Source organism: Equus caballus, chromosome X (genome assembly GCF_041296265.1).
Source record: "Equus caballus isolate H_3958 breed thoroughbred chromosome X, TB-T2T, whole genome shotgun sequence".
In the NCBI taxonomy this organism is placed as follows: domain Eukaryota; kingdom Metazoa; phylum Chordata; class Mammalia; order Perissodactyla; family Equidae; genus Equus; species Equus caballus.
The window spans coordinates 112,412,032-112,429,977 of record NC_091715.1 but is presented as its reverse complement, the minus strand read 5'-3'; the positions used below and the strand labels follow the sequence as shown (position 1 = coordinate 112,429,977).

General features: G+C 36.6%; 1 protein-coding gene across 4 annotated transcripts in view; it reads left to right on the top strand.

Moving 5' to 3' along the window:
* IL13RA2 (interleukin 13 receptor subunit alpha 2) overlaps window positions 1-11,170 on the top strand; it is an 85,832-nt gene extending 74,662 nt beyond the window's left edge. For all 4 annotated transcript variants that reach the window (XM_023633421.2, XM_070258491.1, XM_014729116.3 and 1 more), the window contains 8 exons: window positions 673-824; window positions 1,885-2,038; window positions 2,567-2,687; window positions 4,397-4,581; window positions 5,518-5,663; window positions 7,063-7,207; window positions 10,195-10,310; window positions 11,060-11,170. In XM_023633421.2, coding sequence (XP_023489189.1) covers window positions 673-824; window positions 1,885-2,038; window positions 2,567-2,687; window positions 4,397-4,581; window positions 5,518-5,663; window positions 7,063-7,207; window positions 10,195-10,310; window positions 11,060-11,110 — 1,070 coding nt within the window. In that variant the 3' untranslated portion in view covers window positions 11,111-11,170. The remainder of the gene's footprint in view (window positions 1-672; window positions 825-1,884; window positions 2,039-2,566; window positions 2,688-4,396; window positions 4,582-5,517; window positions 5,664-7,062; window positions 7,208-10,194; window positions 10,311-11,059) is intronic.
* Window positions 11,171-17,946: the final 6,776 nt, after the last annotated feature.

Here is a 17,946-nt window from a genome sequence, read left to right as displayed (position 1 = left end):
AATGAGAGGAAATTATTAGCAGAAAAGCAACGTGAGAGCAGTACTATAGTACTACTAGATTTGCTAGCAGTAAAGTTTATAGAATTATTTGTTTATTTTTGTTGCTTTTTAAATCACCAGATGGGGGAGCCATTGCCTCCCACTACTCTCTCCCCCAAAATAAGACAAGCTGTGTTCTGATATCTTTCTATTCAGCTGCCTGTCACTTTTTCTTGAGTCCTTCCAAAGAGTGGCCCTGGTTTTCCATACTCTAGGGATAGCTCTGAACTTTAGTAAGCTAGAGGATTCAATTAATCAGAATAGACCAACAAGATCTGCCTGTTCTCCAAATTCTTAAAGCACTTAGCCATAAGCCATAATTAGTGGCAGCCACTAATTGACTTTGTTTCTGTGGATTTACCTATTCTGGATATTTCATATAAATATAATCATACAATATGTGGTCTTTTGTTATTGGCTTCTTTCACTTAGCATAAAGCTTTCAAGATTCTTCCATGTTGTAGCATGTATCAGTACTTCATTCTTATGGTTGAATACTATTCCATTGTATGGGTGTACCACAGCTTATTTATCCATTCATAATTGATGGACATATGGGAGTAATCTGGATTTAGCAATCTCTGTCATAAGATACTGGAAAAGAGTAAAAATATTTTATTGATTTTGTTTCAGTTAATGCTCCTCAGGACTTTGAGATAGTAGATCCTGGATATTTAGGTTATCTCTATTTGCAATGGCAACGTCCTCTGTCTCTGGATAATTTTAAGGAATGCACAGTAGAATATGAATTAAAATACCGAAACATTGATAGTGAAAACTGGAAGGTAAGTAAAGCATGCACTTGTGATATCATAGTGATTAGGAGTTTTCTTGTGATTCCTGCTGTCAGCGTCCACTCTAATTGCCATATCTCAATAGCTATTATTAAGATATAGCAAGCTGCCTTGCCTGTTGCTATCTGCTGTGCATCCTGCCACATCTATTTTCACCCCACCCATTATTAAGACTACCATTGGAAGTATAGGAAAAAAAATACTTGGTCCAGTGGAATGTAGATTTGAAGAGTACTTACACATTTTACCATATTTTACAATTACTTATATACCTGTATATGGGTCTTATATATGCTACTGGACTGTGAGCTTTTTCTCTGTGGGAATCAACCCTTATTTATCTTTGTACTCTCCCTACAGAACACAGCATGGTTCTTTGCATATATTGTAGTAAGTGCTTACTGGAAGTTTATTGTATTATTAACTAATTACATGGTCAACAGGCATGTTTATTCAAAGATTTCTGTCGTACAAGGCATTCTGTTACCTTCCTAATCCAGCTGGGTAGCTTCGAGGGATAATTCAAATCAAATATTTATTAAGTAACTTTTTGTGCCAGGCAGTCTGCCAGGTATCAGGAATACAAGGATAAGTGATATTTGATTTTAGTCCTCCAAGGAGCCCACAATTTATCTGGCTTTCCCCAGTTACCACCAAGATCTTACTTTATATGATTTCTGAAGAGTTTATATGATATTTGAAAGGTGATAAATCATTTGTCATGTAATACGTATATGGTATGTGAAAACTATCTCTTGAGTTCAAGCTGGTTATAGCTCAAGTTCTGCCATAAAGCCTTTTTTCTCTTGTAGATTTTTTTTGTGTTTTTTGAATGAGATATTAAGATTCAAGTGAACTCATCAATGACATCATATACAGAAGTGAGCTCTGCCAGAAATATATCTGGGGCATTGTATCAGATAATCATCAGGAATTTCTTAGATATTGTGAACTCTCCAGAGTATTAATGACTTCTTAGCCTTCTTAACTGTGGCTGATGATGCCATTACTGTTTCTAAGCTTGACTTTGTCTCATCTGTTTATCAAACAGACCATCATTACTAAGAATCTATGCTACAAAGATGGGTTCGACCTTAACAAAGGTGTTGAAGCAAAGATACGCACACTTCTGCCAGGGCAATGCACAAATGGGTCAGAAGTTCAAAGCTCGTGGGCAGAAGTTACTTATTGGACATCACTACAAGGTTAAAACAAAGCTCTCTTTTCATATTTAATACTTTTAGAATGATCCATATGAGGAATAAGTCCCTTAACTCTTATATGCCAGGTTATATGTACAGTTGAGAGTGTGGCACAAAATAGAGTCCTTCTTAGGAGTGGGTGACTGTCCTTTTTGAATTCTTTAAATCGGCAAATGCATTTGGCAAAACCTACCTCTTATTACGTTAATATAGTTCCCAGTTTTGGGGTCACAGTAGTAAATATGTATGTGAGTATTTACTCAACTGCTCAGAGCATCCCAGAATTGTTAAGTTAGTACTTTTGCATATGCTTACACTAGTACCAGTAAATGAGCACTCAAAGGTTTTTGATTTTGCATGCCTCACTTACAGTGAAGTGATTTCCAACAACTTTCTTTTGAAATATTCCTGATTATGTTGATTGCTAAATGAAATGGAGAGGTCAAAGGAAATGAAACAAAATTGCATAGTGATTTCCCAAATGAGTCATCACCATGCCTTTCAAACATTCACGATTCATTCATTCCTTAGGAAATCTGGGAACTAAAATTCAGGATATGGACTGTATATATTACAACTGGCAAGATTTGCTGTGCTCTTGGAAATCTGGCATGGGTGTTCATTTTGATACCAATTACAACTTGTTTTACTGGTAAGTATTTTTATAATAAGAATTTCATATTAGGAAAATATCAAAATTAATCCAAAGTATAAGTAACTGTATTTTCACTAAATTAAATTCATTATATTTTTCAGAGTTGTATTTATGATGAAGGTTGTTTACAGTTATTTGTGGTTTTCAATGGGAGTTAGAAGGAAGTAGGAAAGTACTCTATGGGTGATATAAAGAATGCAATCACTGATTCTGTACTGGATTATATTTTGTATCCTTTATATAGATGGAGTTATAACCTAAGCAGTTATAACCTAAAAATGATGATAGCATTGATAAATTGATAGGTAAGTATCAGAATTTATGCATTTAATAAATAACAGAAGCCAATGAAGGACACAGTTACTCTTTCTGAGTTTCAGGCCCAAATTATCATGGCATTTTCCTTTAGAAAATCATATAAGTGATAAGGTATAAACTAATAACAATCCTTAGAACTGGGTTCTGGTCCCTGGTCTGCCATCATTTAAACTGGTGGTCTTGGGCAAGCAATTTCCCTTTTTGCAATCTCAGTTTCCTCATCTGGAATTGGATGGGTCAATTTCTAAGGTCTAAATTATTTGTTCATTAATTCAACAAATATTAAGCAATTATTAAGTGCCAGGCACTGTTCTAGATAAAAAAGACAAAAGTGTGAATAAGACAAAGTTCGTGCCCTCTTATACATTGTAGGTCATGTCTAACATACTTTATTCTCACCTTACTAAAGTAGTGAGGGAAAAATATTAACATTTTAGAGACTGGAAAATAAGGGTACCATGAGGCTTCCCGTTGGCACAAAGTAAACCTGTGTAAAGTCCACCCTAGAATTCAAGTCTTTCAAAGTCTAATCAGGTGAAGTAACAAATAGACTACAATTCTGCAAACTCTGCCTAAAGTAAATACTTGGCATAAAGTGAATTCAGTAGAGTCCAGAGACTTGTACAAGCACCTTACCAGCTGCTAGATTGGCCTCACTACAAAAGGAATTTTGGCTACTTTTACAGGTTATGTCACATTTTGCGTTGCAAGCTATTCTTTAGGAAAATAAACAGGCATTTGTTGCTTGGGAAATCCCCCTTAATTCCCACTAGTTTTATTACTGGGAAGAGGTTAACTTCCAATTATATGGCAACATTTCTTGTCTAGGAGAATGGGAAATTAGATATTTACTTGCCAAACGGCTCATCTTTTTCTTTTTGACCTCCTCATTGTCTTTTCTGAGGTTTATCTTTTGTTGTGTATTGTGTCCTCAGAGGACTTTCATTCGTTTTATTATACATAATAGTATTTTGTAAGTCTGCTTTTAAATCTGCTTTCTCCAGTACAATGTAAAAAAGGTAGTATTATCCAAGATTATCTATATAAATCCCAGTTTTTCTTAGTAGGAATTGTTTTCCGCTTCACAAATCCTGTTGGTGAGTCAGCATAACCTAAGTAGATGAGTAAGAATCCTTGCCTTGTCTTTGAATTTTGTAAAGACTCTCACCAGATTGGAAGCTTCATGAAATCCTGGACTATGTCTACTTTCCTTACTATTGTTTCTCTAGCACTTATCATAGAATCTGGCACATAGTTGGTGCTCAGTAAATATTGCATGTTATTAAATAATTTTTTATTCACTTGGTATCTTAAGATAATTGAAAATTGAGCGCCATGATACTGGGAGATATTGGTAAACACAATTCTTACAATAATTCTTTTTACAGGTATGAGGGCTTGCACCATGCATTACAGTGTGCTGATTACATCAAGGTTAATGGAAAAAATATTGGATGCAGGTTTCCCTATTTGGAGTCATCAGACTATAAAGATTTCTACATCTGTGTTAATGGATCATCAGAATCCGAGCCTATCAGACCCAGCTATTTCATTTTTCAGCTTCAAAATATAGGTGAGGTAAACAACTTCAAAATGTTTCTGGTTTAGAACCAGAACCATTTACAACCACCTGGAAGAGAAGAGATGGAGATAGAGATACCTACCGAAATGCAAAGCCAGAAGAATGAGGGCCAATAGAGCACACAAGGAAGCTCTTGTTAAATATAAAAGTATAGAAGATAAGGAATTGAGTGAAGGATAAAGTGTTGTTTTCATTTAGAACTCACAATTATTTCCCAGCTTCAAAGAGTTGGTCTGCTACATACTATTTTTATCTAGTGTTAGTGATGGAGTAATTATGGAATTTGCCTATTGAGACCTGGGAGCTCAATAGGCAAATGGTTGGGTATTTTCTGACTCTGTGTTCTCAGTTCTAACAGTTCTAACAGGTTTTAGAGTCAACCATACCTGAGTCTAAATCTTGGATTTACCACTTTCCAGCTGTATGACTTTGGGCAAGTTACTTTTAACATCTGTTTCAGGTTTCTTATCAATAAAATGCAGGTAATAGAGGACCACTTCATAGATTAAATTTTGAGACATGAAAGAGTTTATGATGTAACATTTCTGGTTCAGTGCCTGACATGTCGTAAGTTCTAAATAAGTTGGCTGTTAACAAAAATAGTAGTAGTAATGGTTGTGGTAGTTGTTTCTAATGCTACAAAATGGAAAAATGACTGTAATGATCTTGATCTTCTGACTTCTCTCTTAGGCTTAAATAATTGTCAGTATGTGACTTACTGGAAATTGAGTTTCCAAAATAACCAAGTTTCTCAAACTAATCTTGGTTGGCAAGCAACTTTGATTTTAATTTACATTGTAGAGAATAGTCTTGAGCTGCCTGATTTATCCTGGAGGCTTCTGTTACTAGGTATCCCTAGCTTTTGATTAGGGCTACTGCTGAACCTCAGTAATTTCTGTGTTGAAATTGTTTCCTTTTGCTTTTCAGTTAAACCTTTGCCACCAGACTACCTTAGTCTCATTGTGAAGAGTTCAGAGGACATTAGCCTGAAATGGAACATGCCTAGAGGACCCATTCCAGCAAAGTGTTTCATTTATGAAATCAAGTTCACAGAAGATGATACTACCTGGGTGGTATGAATATTGCATTTATTTGGGAAAATCATAAACATAACTTTTTAAATAAAATAGCAAACATGAGAACCAAAATCAGTTGCTATCCACATGAGGAATAGAACATGACGTGTATCTTAGTTTAATTTCCAGAAAACCAAGCAATCTAGTGGATAAAGAAAGACGCTTACAGTCTGAAAATGTAATTAGTCACACCAATTTTAAAACTACATAGGACCTTAGAGATAATCTAGTCACTTGTTTCCAATATTGTGTTAATAAGTTAATTTGCTAAGCACATGCATAAGATGGGTTGTAAAGAGGCCTCAGGTAAAAAGAAAACAAAAAACACAAACAAACATAAAAACCAATTCTTGAGGAACGACCGTCAGGTCAAAATTAGAGTAGAATCTGGCAGGGCTACTTGAGAATTGCTAGTAGTGGGGAAGAGGGACTAAGTGGGGAAGGAGACAATGGTTGCAAGACTGATTACCTCCCAGCACCAACAGTGTGGTGATGCCTTTAGCCCCACATTGTTATATGTTAATTTTATTTATTGGTTTCCAACTTAGACAGTGGTGGAGACAAGTAGGTGAATCATTCATTCTAATCAGTTCATTTCATATACAGATGAGAGAATTGGGAGTTGAACTGATTTACAAGTCACAAGGAAGTGAATGGACTTACAATGAAGTTACACAGCTAGAACTAGAATCTAGATCTTACTCCCAGTCCACTTTAACCTATACGATAGTATGCTGGTTCCCAAGAAGAGTTACAACAAAAGAAAAGATGTTATTTTGAATAAGAAATACTCTTCAGCTCTTTGAAATGCAAAACTGAAACAGTTGCTTTGGTGATTTTGTTTTTCTTTGAGATCATCTAGCTTTGTATATTCTCATATCTGAAAGGGTAGTTTCATGCCAAGCCCTGAGCACTGTTACGTGGGTCTTAATGGTGGTTAACCAAAACAAGAAAAAGAAAAAAAAAAAGCTTTATGTGTATGAACTCTATAGTTTCCATAGAAACAACATTCACATGATGGCTCTTTTTGCTACCTCACTGTATGAAGCAATTTCAGTTTATGCAATCTGGGAAATTTGACATTAATCCAAATACTGGGTGTCATAAACACCAAAGCTACCTAGGAATTTTGTCCTGTCGCATGTGCCCTTTACTTCAAGTGATCCATTATCACTATAGAAAAATTTAAAAATATAGGTAAGAGAAGAAAAAATGAAAAAAATAATCCACCATAAAGAGAGATAATCACTGTTAGGATTTTGGTATATACCTTTCTAGACATTTGATGCATATATTTTATGTAGCAAAACCCACTTTGAAAGTGACAAATCAAACGGGATCTGTCTAGCTGCAATTAGACCAAATAATAGCATCTTATTTTTTCCTTGGCTTTCAGACTACCACAGTTGAAAATGAAATATACATTGCAAGAACATCAAATGAAAGCAAACGATTATGCTTTTTAGTAAGAAGCAAAGTGAATATTTATTGCTCAGATGATGGAATTTGGAGTGAGTGGAGTGATGAACAATGCTGGAATGGTATGAGATAAAAGAACAGTAACTAAATAACGAGCTATTTGCTAGCAAAATTAATTTTCTTTCAGTGTATTTTGTAATTATGGAAATCAAAAGGCTCTTGCATATAGTCTATAGACAATATAAATTAGCAAGCACCTCAATCAAACATAGATTTATGGAAAATCGAATATTCAGTTTTCACTAGGAGGAGTTAAATTAGTTTGAGTCTTGTTATAGTTCTATTATCATCATTCTTGCTTTTCTGTCAATAAAGAGAATATGCTAGTTCTTTTTGAGGGGAGCCTATTTTAATCAATATTTTCCTATGCTTTCAATTTTCAAGGGAAAAGAAATCTTATGGCAAGGATAGGCCAACATACAATTACTTTGAGTCTCTACTACTGTGCCTAATGAATATTTTTCTGATTAATATGTCACCATTAGTAAAATGCATATTCCATTCACTTCCAACACTGATTTAAAGTGAATAGTGATAAAAGACATATTTCAACTAAATAGCAATATAAACTAAAAAGTCTTGATAATGAGACAAAATATTATTGTGCTTCACAGTATGTTAGCCTTATTAATGTAAATTCCTAATAATTGTTTGAAATTTAAGGAAATTAACTCAGCATTGCTCTTTCAGGTATATAGATACATAAATACACATACAGATGTACATACAGACAGATAATGGCATTTCTATCAACCATTAATCTCCTTTCATGTTGCTCCATTATAATGGAATCCCCGTTTGACTATTGCCTTCCTATTAATTATCTTCCTATTAATATAGTGGTATCATTGTTCTGTTTCATTCTTGAAATATTTATTTAGTACCTACCGTATGGCAGACATTTTCAGGCATTTGAGATACAGTAGTAAAAAAAATCCCTGTCCTCACAGAATTTATATTTTATTCCCAAGTGGAATAGAGATAGGCAATAAACAAACAGGCCAATGTGTCATATAATCACTAAGGGCTATGGAGAAAACTTAGGCAGAGAGAGGAAGAACTCAGTTAACCAAGAAATACATGAAATCAGAAAGAACACTTACTGGCTCCATGTTTCTGTTTTTGTCACCACTGTAAGAAAACTAGAGGGGCTGGCCCGGTGGCACAGCAGTTAAGTTCGCACATTCCGTTTCTTGGCGGCCCGGGGTTGGCCAGTTAGGATCCTGGGTGCGGACATGGCACCGCTTGGCACGCCATGCTGTGGTAGGTGTCCCACGTATAAAGTAGAGGAAGATGGGCACGATGTTAGCTCAGGGCCAGTCTTCTTCAGCAAAAAGAGGAGTATTGGCAGCAGATGTTAGCTCAGGGCTAATCTTCCTCAAAAATAAAAAAAAGAAAACTAGAGACTCTGTGGAACTGACATTGAGAAAGTCATGTCTTGAATTATATCTTGTCCTTAGTCAATGCATAAAGTGGTATGGTGAGTTTTTAGCTACATCCTCAAAATATACATCTTTTTATGTATTTTACATATAATATTAAGTGATATTGATGACAGATTTCTTTTGCCCTGATTGGTATCTCTTGGTGGAAACTTAATAACTTTGAGATTATGAACAAAGAATTTCCTGAAATGCATGTGGTCTGAGTTCTTTAGTACATTTCTTATTGGATGTTTCAAGTTATAGAAAAACGGAAAATTTTTTTGGAAATGAAAATATATCTGTTTCAGGATTGACTCTATGTATAGGGAAAGGAGCTGGAACCTCAGGAAAAAAGTCTGCTTTCCCACTGTTAATTTTGCATGCAAAAAACCTTAATATTGCTAGTCACTTCTCTGGATTATATGCTTGCAAATCTTAATTGAGCTGAGCATATGAATTTGGTAATTTTCCAGCAGAAAATAAGATGCTTAGGGAATAGAGAAAGAAAAAGGTGGGGTTGGGTGTAGGTTTTTTTTGTAACATTAGTTTATAACATTGTACATCACTATATTTCGATTTCTGTATAGACTACATCATGTTCCAAAGAACAGAAAAACACTAATTCGAGAAGATATATGTATCCCTGTGTTCGTTGGGTGTAGGTTTTAGTGTAGATCTGGATCTAGGATTCAAGATGCTCTATAATACTTCAAAACAAGTGGAAGATACTAGTTTTGGAAAGATAAGCTTTGTCTACTTTTTAAGTTTGTCTAGTGATTGCTCATTTCTTGCTATGCAGAACAACCATTAAAACTTCAACCTAGGGGCTGGCCCTGTGGCTGAGTGGTTAAGTTCGTGCACTCCTCTTCAAGGGCAGCCTGGGGTTCGCTGGTTCAGATCCTGGGCACGGGTCTACACACCACTCATCAAGCCATGCTGTGGTGGCATCCCACATAGAAAAACTAGAATGACTTCCAACTAGGATATGCAACTATGTACTGGGGCTTTGGGGAGGAAGAAAAAAGAGGAAGATTGGCAACAGCTGTTAGCTCAGAGCCAATCTTCTTGACAAGAAGAAAAAAAAGCTTCAACCTGAAAAGAGGAGAAAAACCTCCTCTCTTTAGTCTCTAGAATGTGAGACAACTTTATAAACATGACCTTTAAAGACTAGCTCTATTATTCACACAGGGACTTTTATTGAAGACCAGCTCTTGCTCACTACAGCATTATATGATATGATATAAACATTTGATTTACTGAGAGTTAAGAGATACACAGGACACTTATCTAATCATTTGGCTAATATTTTATTTATTATGAAAAATTCACAAGGTCAAATTTTAAACAAAATCATATGAGAAAATAAGAATTGGGCTTTGGAGAGTTATTTTTCTAAGTAAAATGAAGAGATATCACAGTTCAGTAGAGCAGTTCTATATAAAAAGTACACAAATGAAAATACTACACTCAAACATAACTATGGTATATATGCACTGATATATATGGCAGAAGTTGCCGAATTTAACTCAGTTCACCATTTACTAGTTTATTTATAAAATAATTCATTTTCAAAAATAAATGTAAACATCTAACCCTTCCCATTTTTTTGTGATTTTTAATCCTAGGTGACATATTGAAGAAAGCCTCGTTATTTTTCCTGATACCATTTGCACTTATCTCATTACTTGTCTCATTAGTAACTTGTCTGGTTTTGTACAATCAAAAAGATTTACTGAAAACGGTAAGTTATATAACATTACGATGTCTAGTCTGAGACAGTAGACAACAAAAAATGTTCTGCATTTAGAAATGATGGACCTATATTTTATAATTTTGCTTGCACCCTGTGAGTGTACAATTGATGTTGTACGGATTATAATGATGTCTTCAGAAAATACATTAATTTAAAAATTTAACCCTAAAAAGCTACATTTTGGGGGTGGATTTACTTTTGTTGAACTGTAAGAATAATGCTTAGAACATGAAACACTATTTACCTCTAGATTAGAGTAAAATATAAAGAAAGAGTTATGGGAAAAAAGCAGGATTGGGAGAAAGGAAAGAATAGCTTAAAATGGACATAGACTGAAATATATCACTGGTGTGTCACAGGCAAAAGGTCATAAAAACTAAAAACCGTGCTACCTGCCCACCAAGAGCTCACACTCTAGTTGGGGGAGATGGAATCCATAAACAAAATATAGCCTGCGTTATGAGTTGCTTTTAGATGATTGCTGTTTGAGTTGTACAGATAATATAGAATTTCAGAATATGGAGGGATCACTATGGGTTGGGCTTTAAGGAGGAATTGTAACTGGGAGAAAATATCTTAATGCCAAGTCTTTTAACAATACAGAGTAATGCGAATGTGTATGAAATGTTTCACTTTCTCTGTTGAATGCTTTTTGCCTGTTTCTCTGAGTTATTAATCTAAGTGAAATAGTTTGTGTTATTATGACTGTTAATAATGGCGCTCTTTCTTAATTTCAGGCTTTTCAAACAAAAAAAGAAGTCTTTTCTCATCAGGAGACACAGTGTTGACTCAATTATTTCCGGCCAAATATGAAATATGAGTCTTATTAAACTGAATTTTTGCTCCAACTGTTGACTAAATCTTATTTCAAAAATATTGCTATATTTACATAGACATAAGAGTATTCAAACCCTCAAGTAGTTGTACATTTTCTGGATTCTATTAACAGATTTTTTTCCTCATTAATCCATGGCGAGAGTGCTATACATAGAGAATTCAAGGGGTGGGTCACATTCTATTCAGTGATGTATTAAAAAACAATGTGATTTCACAACTTGCACTAAACTATAAAGATATTGTCGAATCTTGGAAGAGGAGATTCTAGTTTTTTAAAAATTGTACTTGAGATGAAAGTATTCACCATGAATAAGGTTGTTTGACCTTAAAAGTAACCTGTGGAGAGGATTAATAGGAAGCAAGAAGTTTTAAATACATTCATAGTCTAAATGTGTGCTTCACATTTCATGAAAAAGATGGGAGGAATGCAGAGCTTAAGAGGCTGAAAATAAATGACTTGAGATCATATTTGAAAAATTCAGATGTCACAAACTACACAGTAAAAGGTTGGGAGTTTCTTATACTAGTTAGCAGGCAGCATTTCCTACTTTCTGATGGTGCGATTTCTTTTTTTTTTTTTTGAAGTTTGGAGACCAAAAGGCCCAAGCCTCTGAAATTAGTAAGAAACCTCTTAAAAGTACATCCAATCTCCTGATTAATTGACAATTGACCTCTGGGAGAGAATGTGGCAACCTAGGTATAGATAGTTGCTTTAAAACTTAGGGAATTATGACGTGCAAATTACAATCAAGAGCTAAGTTTTAGTTTGAAGCAATTTCTATTTAATATTATTTGGAGTAGTTCTATTCTGTGGGTCACAGATAAGCTCCCAGGGCATTACCTGGAGCTTATTAGGAATTCAGAATCTCAGACCCTAACCCAGTCCTATTCAATTAGCAATCTGCATTTTAACAACATCTGCAGGTGGTTCATTTGCACATTCAATTTGAGAAGCAGTGATATATATAGCAATATTTTAGAATTAAAAAGACTAAAATAATATAGTGAGGTAAGCCCATGGGCAGGCTAACTACAGCTTTGACTATCGTTGGCATTGATCATCTATCTCTAAAAGGGGGAAAAGAGCTAAAACTGATGTGTAAACCAGAATACTATCCTCTACTGTCACTTGTAATCAATGATAGGATGCATCACCATTTCCCTAAGTAGACCTATCCTTGTTAAACATTAAACCTCCCATGGTGATATGAATTAAGATATAATATGATTGGCAAATTGCTCTCAAAGCAGGGCTTGCTAAAGTTGTTTTTGGTGTGTTGGGGGGGAAGGAGGAATGTGGAGGGGAGAGGTCAAGGCTAGGCAGAGAAGAGGCAAACAACCCCATCCTCGGAGGCTGAGTTGGTCTTAGGGACCTCATATTCCAATTCCCCTGTTCAGAACATGCATAACAAGCTCTAATAATGAAAGGATTTCTTGAATCCTTGCCATAAACCTAGAAGTCCCTAGCAGAATTTCTGCAATAAAGTGGATATAACAACCAAGTGGCACCAAATCTGGACAGAGTTGGACCTTGTAAAAGGACCCCTGGAACTACTGGCCTGCTAGCTGTGTAGGTTTATTAACCATTTAATAATGTGACCCCAAATTTTCTGAGATTGAATTTTTTGAACCTCTGTTTTTTTGCATTATGATAGAGTTTTAAGGTATCAAATATTTCCCCAATGCTTGATACAGAGACAGTGCCTTAACTCACGGTCCCCCTTTAGCCCATTTGACTTCTGCCAGCTAGGGCTGCCCTAGCCCCTCACTTTGAAGCCCTTTCTCTAGGATCTCCCAGAAACTAAGGAATGACACCTTTCACAGCAGGAGTTCCCCAGGATCCTACTTTAGGGTGAAAGTGAGTGAGGATGGCTTCATGGGATGTGTCTCGTGGAAGTACACAGGGTCCTATGCTTGGATGCTCAGAAGGGCCTCACACATGGTTTAATGATCTGTCACCATCTTGAAATTCTTAATAGTATTTTTAAGAAGGGGCCCCAGATTTCATTCTTCACTGTGCCCTGTTAATTATGTATCCACTCCTGATAGCCAGTATCAGTTCTGATTAGTCTGCTCAGGCTTTACCATTAAAACATCCCTATTCCGGTTTAAGACTATGATTTCTCTCCAGGAGGGGCTGCCCACCAGCACTCCTTATTCTTCCCAGCTCTGTGTTGCAGAAGTTCTATTCCAGACAAAAGAGGTCTGAGGCTCCCTTCCTCTACCCAGCCCCCATTCATAGAACAGAAACTCTACCCCCTGCACAGCAAGCTGAGAATATTGGGCTCCAGTAACCTTCACCCCAGCTTCTGTGTAGGGCAGAGGTTCCATGCTGGGAGGGACAAAGCAAGGAGATCAGCAATGCCCCTTCCCTGCTGCCCCCCAGTCCAGAGTCTCTTGTAATGGGTGATACTGCCAGGGTAAATGTTCCTGCTCCCATCTCTGGAGCAATAGCACAGAGGTTCTCCATAGGGGGAGAATCAGGCCATAAGAACAGAGAGCTCTGTAGCTGTCCCTAAAGGGGACTGACTTTGTTTGGCATAGAGACTGAGGAAGTTCAGGTCTCAGCTGGCTGTCAAAAAAAATATGGATTTTGCTAGTGAGCAAACATGATAACACAAAAAGGCAGAAAAGGAGATAGAACTATATAGGAGTGAGATTTATATGTCTCACTGTCATTAAGTTGATATAAATCTGGAGTAGATCTAAGTTAAGATGTATACTGAAAGCCCTAGTATAACCATTAAGAAAATAAATTTTTAAAAAGTGAACAATTATTAAAGTAATTCAAATGCCACACTAAAAATATTCAATTACAAATAAAGGGGATAAGAAGGACAAAGAAACATGAATCATAGAAAAAACAAAAAGTAAAATGGCAGTCGTAAGTCCAATCATATTAATAATGACAAAATGTGAATGAATTAAACAACCTAATGAAAAAGCAGACATTTTGAGACTGGATAAAAAAAACCCACATCCAACTCCATGCTATCTACAGGAGACACACTGTAGATTCAAAGATATAGGTTTTAAGTGAAAGGACTGAAGAAGATATACCATGCAAACATCAACCAAAGAGAGCAGAATTGGCTATACTAATGTCAAACAAAAGGGATTTTCATCTTTAAAAAGTGATGATAATGATTAATGATGAAAGGGTGACTCCATCATGAAGACATAATTATATCTGCATCTAATAAGACAGCCAAAAAATATATGGAGAAAAAAACTGATAGAATTTAAGAGAGAAATAGACAATTCGATAATAATAATTACACTTCATTAACCCACTTTCAATAATGGATAGAATAACTAGTCAGAAGATCATCTAGGAAATAGAGAACTTGAACAATAATATGAACCAATTAGGCCTAACAGACATCTATAGAACAATTTATCCAACAGCAGCAGGATGCACATTCTTCATAAGAGTTCATGGAACATTCTCCAGGATACACCTATGCTAGGGCATAAAACAAACCTAAATAAATTTAAAAGGATTGAGGGGCCTGCCTGGTGGTGCAGTGGTTAAGTTCGCATGTTCTGCTTCGGTGACCTGGGGTTCGCCAGTTCAGATCCCAGGTGAGGACATGGCACCGATTGGCAAGCCATGCTGTGGTATGTGCCCCACCTATAAAGTGGAGGAAGATGGGTATGGATGTTAGCTCAGGGCCAGGCTTCCTCAGCAGAAAAGAGGAGGACTGGCAGTAGTTAGCTCAGGGCTAATCTTCCTCAAAAAAAAAAAAGGATTGAAATCATATAAAGTATATTCTCTGAATATAATGGAATTAAATTAGAAAACAATAAAATATAAAAATTGAGAAACAGATAAATATATAGAAATTAAACAACACACTCCTAAATAACCAATGGATCAAAGAAGGAATCACAAGGGAAAGTAGAAAATAATATGAGAAGAATAAAAACAAAAACACGACATACTTAATTTATGGGATGCAGCCAAAGCAGTGCTTAGCAGGAAATTTATAGCTTATAAATTCATATATTAAAAAAGAAGAAAAAATCAATAATCTAACCTTTCACTCAAGACACTGGCAAAGAAGAGTAAACTAAACCCAAAGTAAGCAAGAGATAGTAAATAATAAAGATTAGAGCAAAATAAATGAAATAGAGAATAGAAAAACAACAAAGATAATCGACAAACTCAAACTTGGTTATTTGAAAAGATCAATGAATTAATAAACCTTTAGCTATATTCATCAAAGGGAGAGAGAAGACTTATATTACTAAAATTAGAAATGAAAAAGGAGAAATTACTGCCAACCTTAGAGAGACAAAAATGATTATAAGGTAATACCATGAAACAAATTAGAAAATTTAGATGAAATGGACAAATTCCTAGAAAGAAACAAATGACTAAAATTGCCTCAAGAGGAAATAAAAAAATCTGAATAGTAAAGAAAAGAGATAGAATTAGTAATTTTTAAACTCCTCCTGCCCACCCTACCCGCCCCCTACCCCCCACCAAAAGCATAAGCCCAGATGGCCTCACTGGTGAGTACTACCAAATATTCAAACAAGGATTCATGCCGATTCTCCACAAACTCTTTCTAAATGTAGAAGGGGAATGAAAATTTCCCAACTCATTCTATGAAGCCAGTATTGCCCAGATGCCAAAACTAGAGGCCAATTATTTTGTAGAATTCTTTTCAATTTTGGTTCACCAAGAGTTTCCTCATGATTACTTTCATGTTATGCATCTTTGACGGAAACATCACAGAAATGATGCTGTGTTCATTTCATTATATTCTATTATGTGGTGAAGGATTTCAATGTAACCCATTATTGATGGTGTTCACTTGGTTCACTTGACTAAAGTGGGTGCTATCAGGTTTCTTCACTGTAAAATTACTCTCTCCTCACCTTGGAATGAATAAGTGTTTTGTATTTAAAGTATGTAAATATCCTATTCCTCATCAAACTTTAGATTTATTAATTTATATGTTTGATTAATGGTTCTTATTTTATTCAATGAATTACAACCTGTGACTATCATTATATATTTTGATGTTCACCTTGTTCCAGATTTAGACAGTGGGAACCCCTTTAAGCTGTCTTCCCTGTCCTTTTGACATAGACCCATCATTCTTTGAGCAGTTCCATGCTTTTGATAGAAGACATTCTGGGCCCATCTTGTACTCTCCCTGCCCTCGCCGTGGAATTAACTATTTCTCCAAGAAGTTCCAATTCCTTTTAGTGAGAAATGGAATTTAGAAGCCAGTATATGAGGGCTGTATGTACTCATTATTTCTAGCCCCTCTCATTGCACAGTTTGGGAAAAGTATGTGTGAATGTGTGCGTGTATCTGTGTATGTGCGTATCCCCCTTATGTAGCTCAGGCTCTGATATCACAAAATGCTGGACTGCCCCCAACCCATGTGAATGCCTTCCTCAACCCGCTCTGACTCTGACACCCCACTCCAAGCCACCCTTTCACAAAAATGCCCCCCTCACCCCTCTGACACTCTGCCCTGGGACGCCCACATGTACAGATACGTCCTTACTCCCCTCAGCCTCTGACTGCTCGCACAGGGCTATCCCACCCCCATGCATGGATGCCCTTCTCACCTTGCTTGGCCCCTGATTTTCTTTCTATGCCATCCTCTCTCCTCCTTGTGGATTTCCTCCTCACCCCGCTCATGCTCTGACTCTGCATGCCAGGCCAGCCTCCTATTTGGATATCCTTCTGATTGAATTGACTTCTTGTGTCAAGTTGCTCCGTTCTGTTAATGCCTTCCTAATCCCACTTGGGCACTGACTGCCTGTGCCGGACCGGTCCTAGCATGGACATCCTATTTACCCTGATCAGGTGTTGACATCTCATACTACACTTTTCCAGCCCCCATCCCCCACCTTTGTGGATCTTGTCACTTCACCCTGAGTTCTGACTCCCCATACTAGGCTACTCTGACTGCATGGATATGCTCTTCACCCCCACTTCACCCCTAACATCTCACTCTGGACCACCATGGTTCCACTCCTCCCCATTAAGGATGCTTACCGTGATCTGTCCCACCTAACTGCTTTATGATGAATCGCTCAGCAAGAGGAAGAAGGGGAAGGGGGAGGAGGTGCTTGAATTGAATTTTGAAAGACGAGTGGGCATTGTCAATCAAAGAGAAGGGCCTTTCGGGTAAGGAACTTATATGTGCATTATGGGATATAGAAAAATAATTTTTCGAGTTTATAGTTTTTCCAGAAAGTTACCCAATAATTACATCACAATTTGTTGAACACACTCTATTCTCCTAATGTAAAAATGACACCTTCCACCTTTATCATATATTTAATTTGTATGTGTATGTGTGTGTATACATCTTAGTCTATTTGGTCTGCTATAAAAAAATACCACACGCTGGGTAGCTTATAAACAACAGAAATTTATTTCTCACAGTTCTGGAGGCTAGAAGTCCAAGATCAGGGTGCTGGCATGGTCCGGTGAGGGTCCTCTTCTGGGTGATTGCAGACTTCTCTTTTATTCTCACATGGTGGAAGGGGCTGGGGAGCTCTCTGGGGTCTCTTTTATAAGGGCAGTAAGCCCATTCACGAGGACTCCACCCTCATGACCTAAGCACCTCCCAAAGGCCCCACCTTTTAATATCATCATATTGGGCATTAGGAGTTCAACATGAATCTCGGGGGGGACACAAACATTCAGACAAAAGCAGTGTTTTTGTGTGTGTGTGTTCGTGTATGTGTAGCTGAGTTTATTTCTGGACTCGCTTTTCTTCCCTATTGAACTCTACGTCTAATCATGTACCAG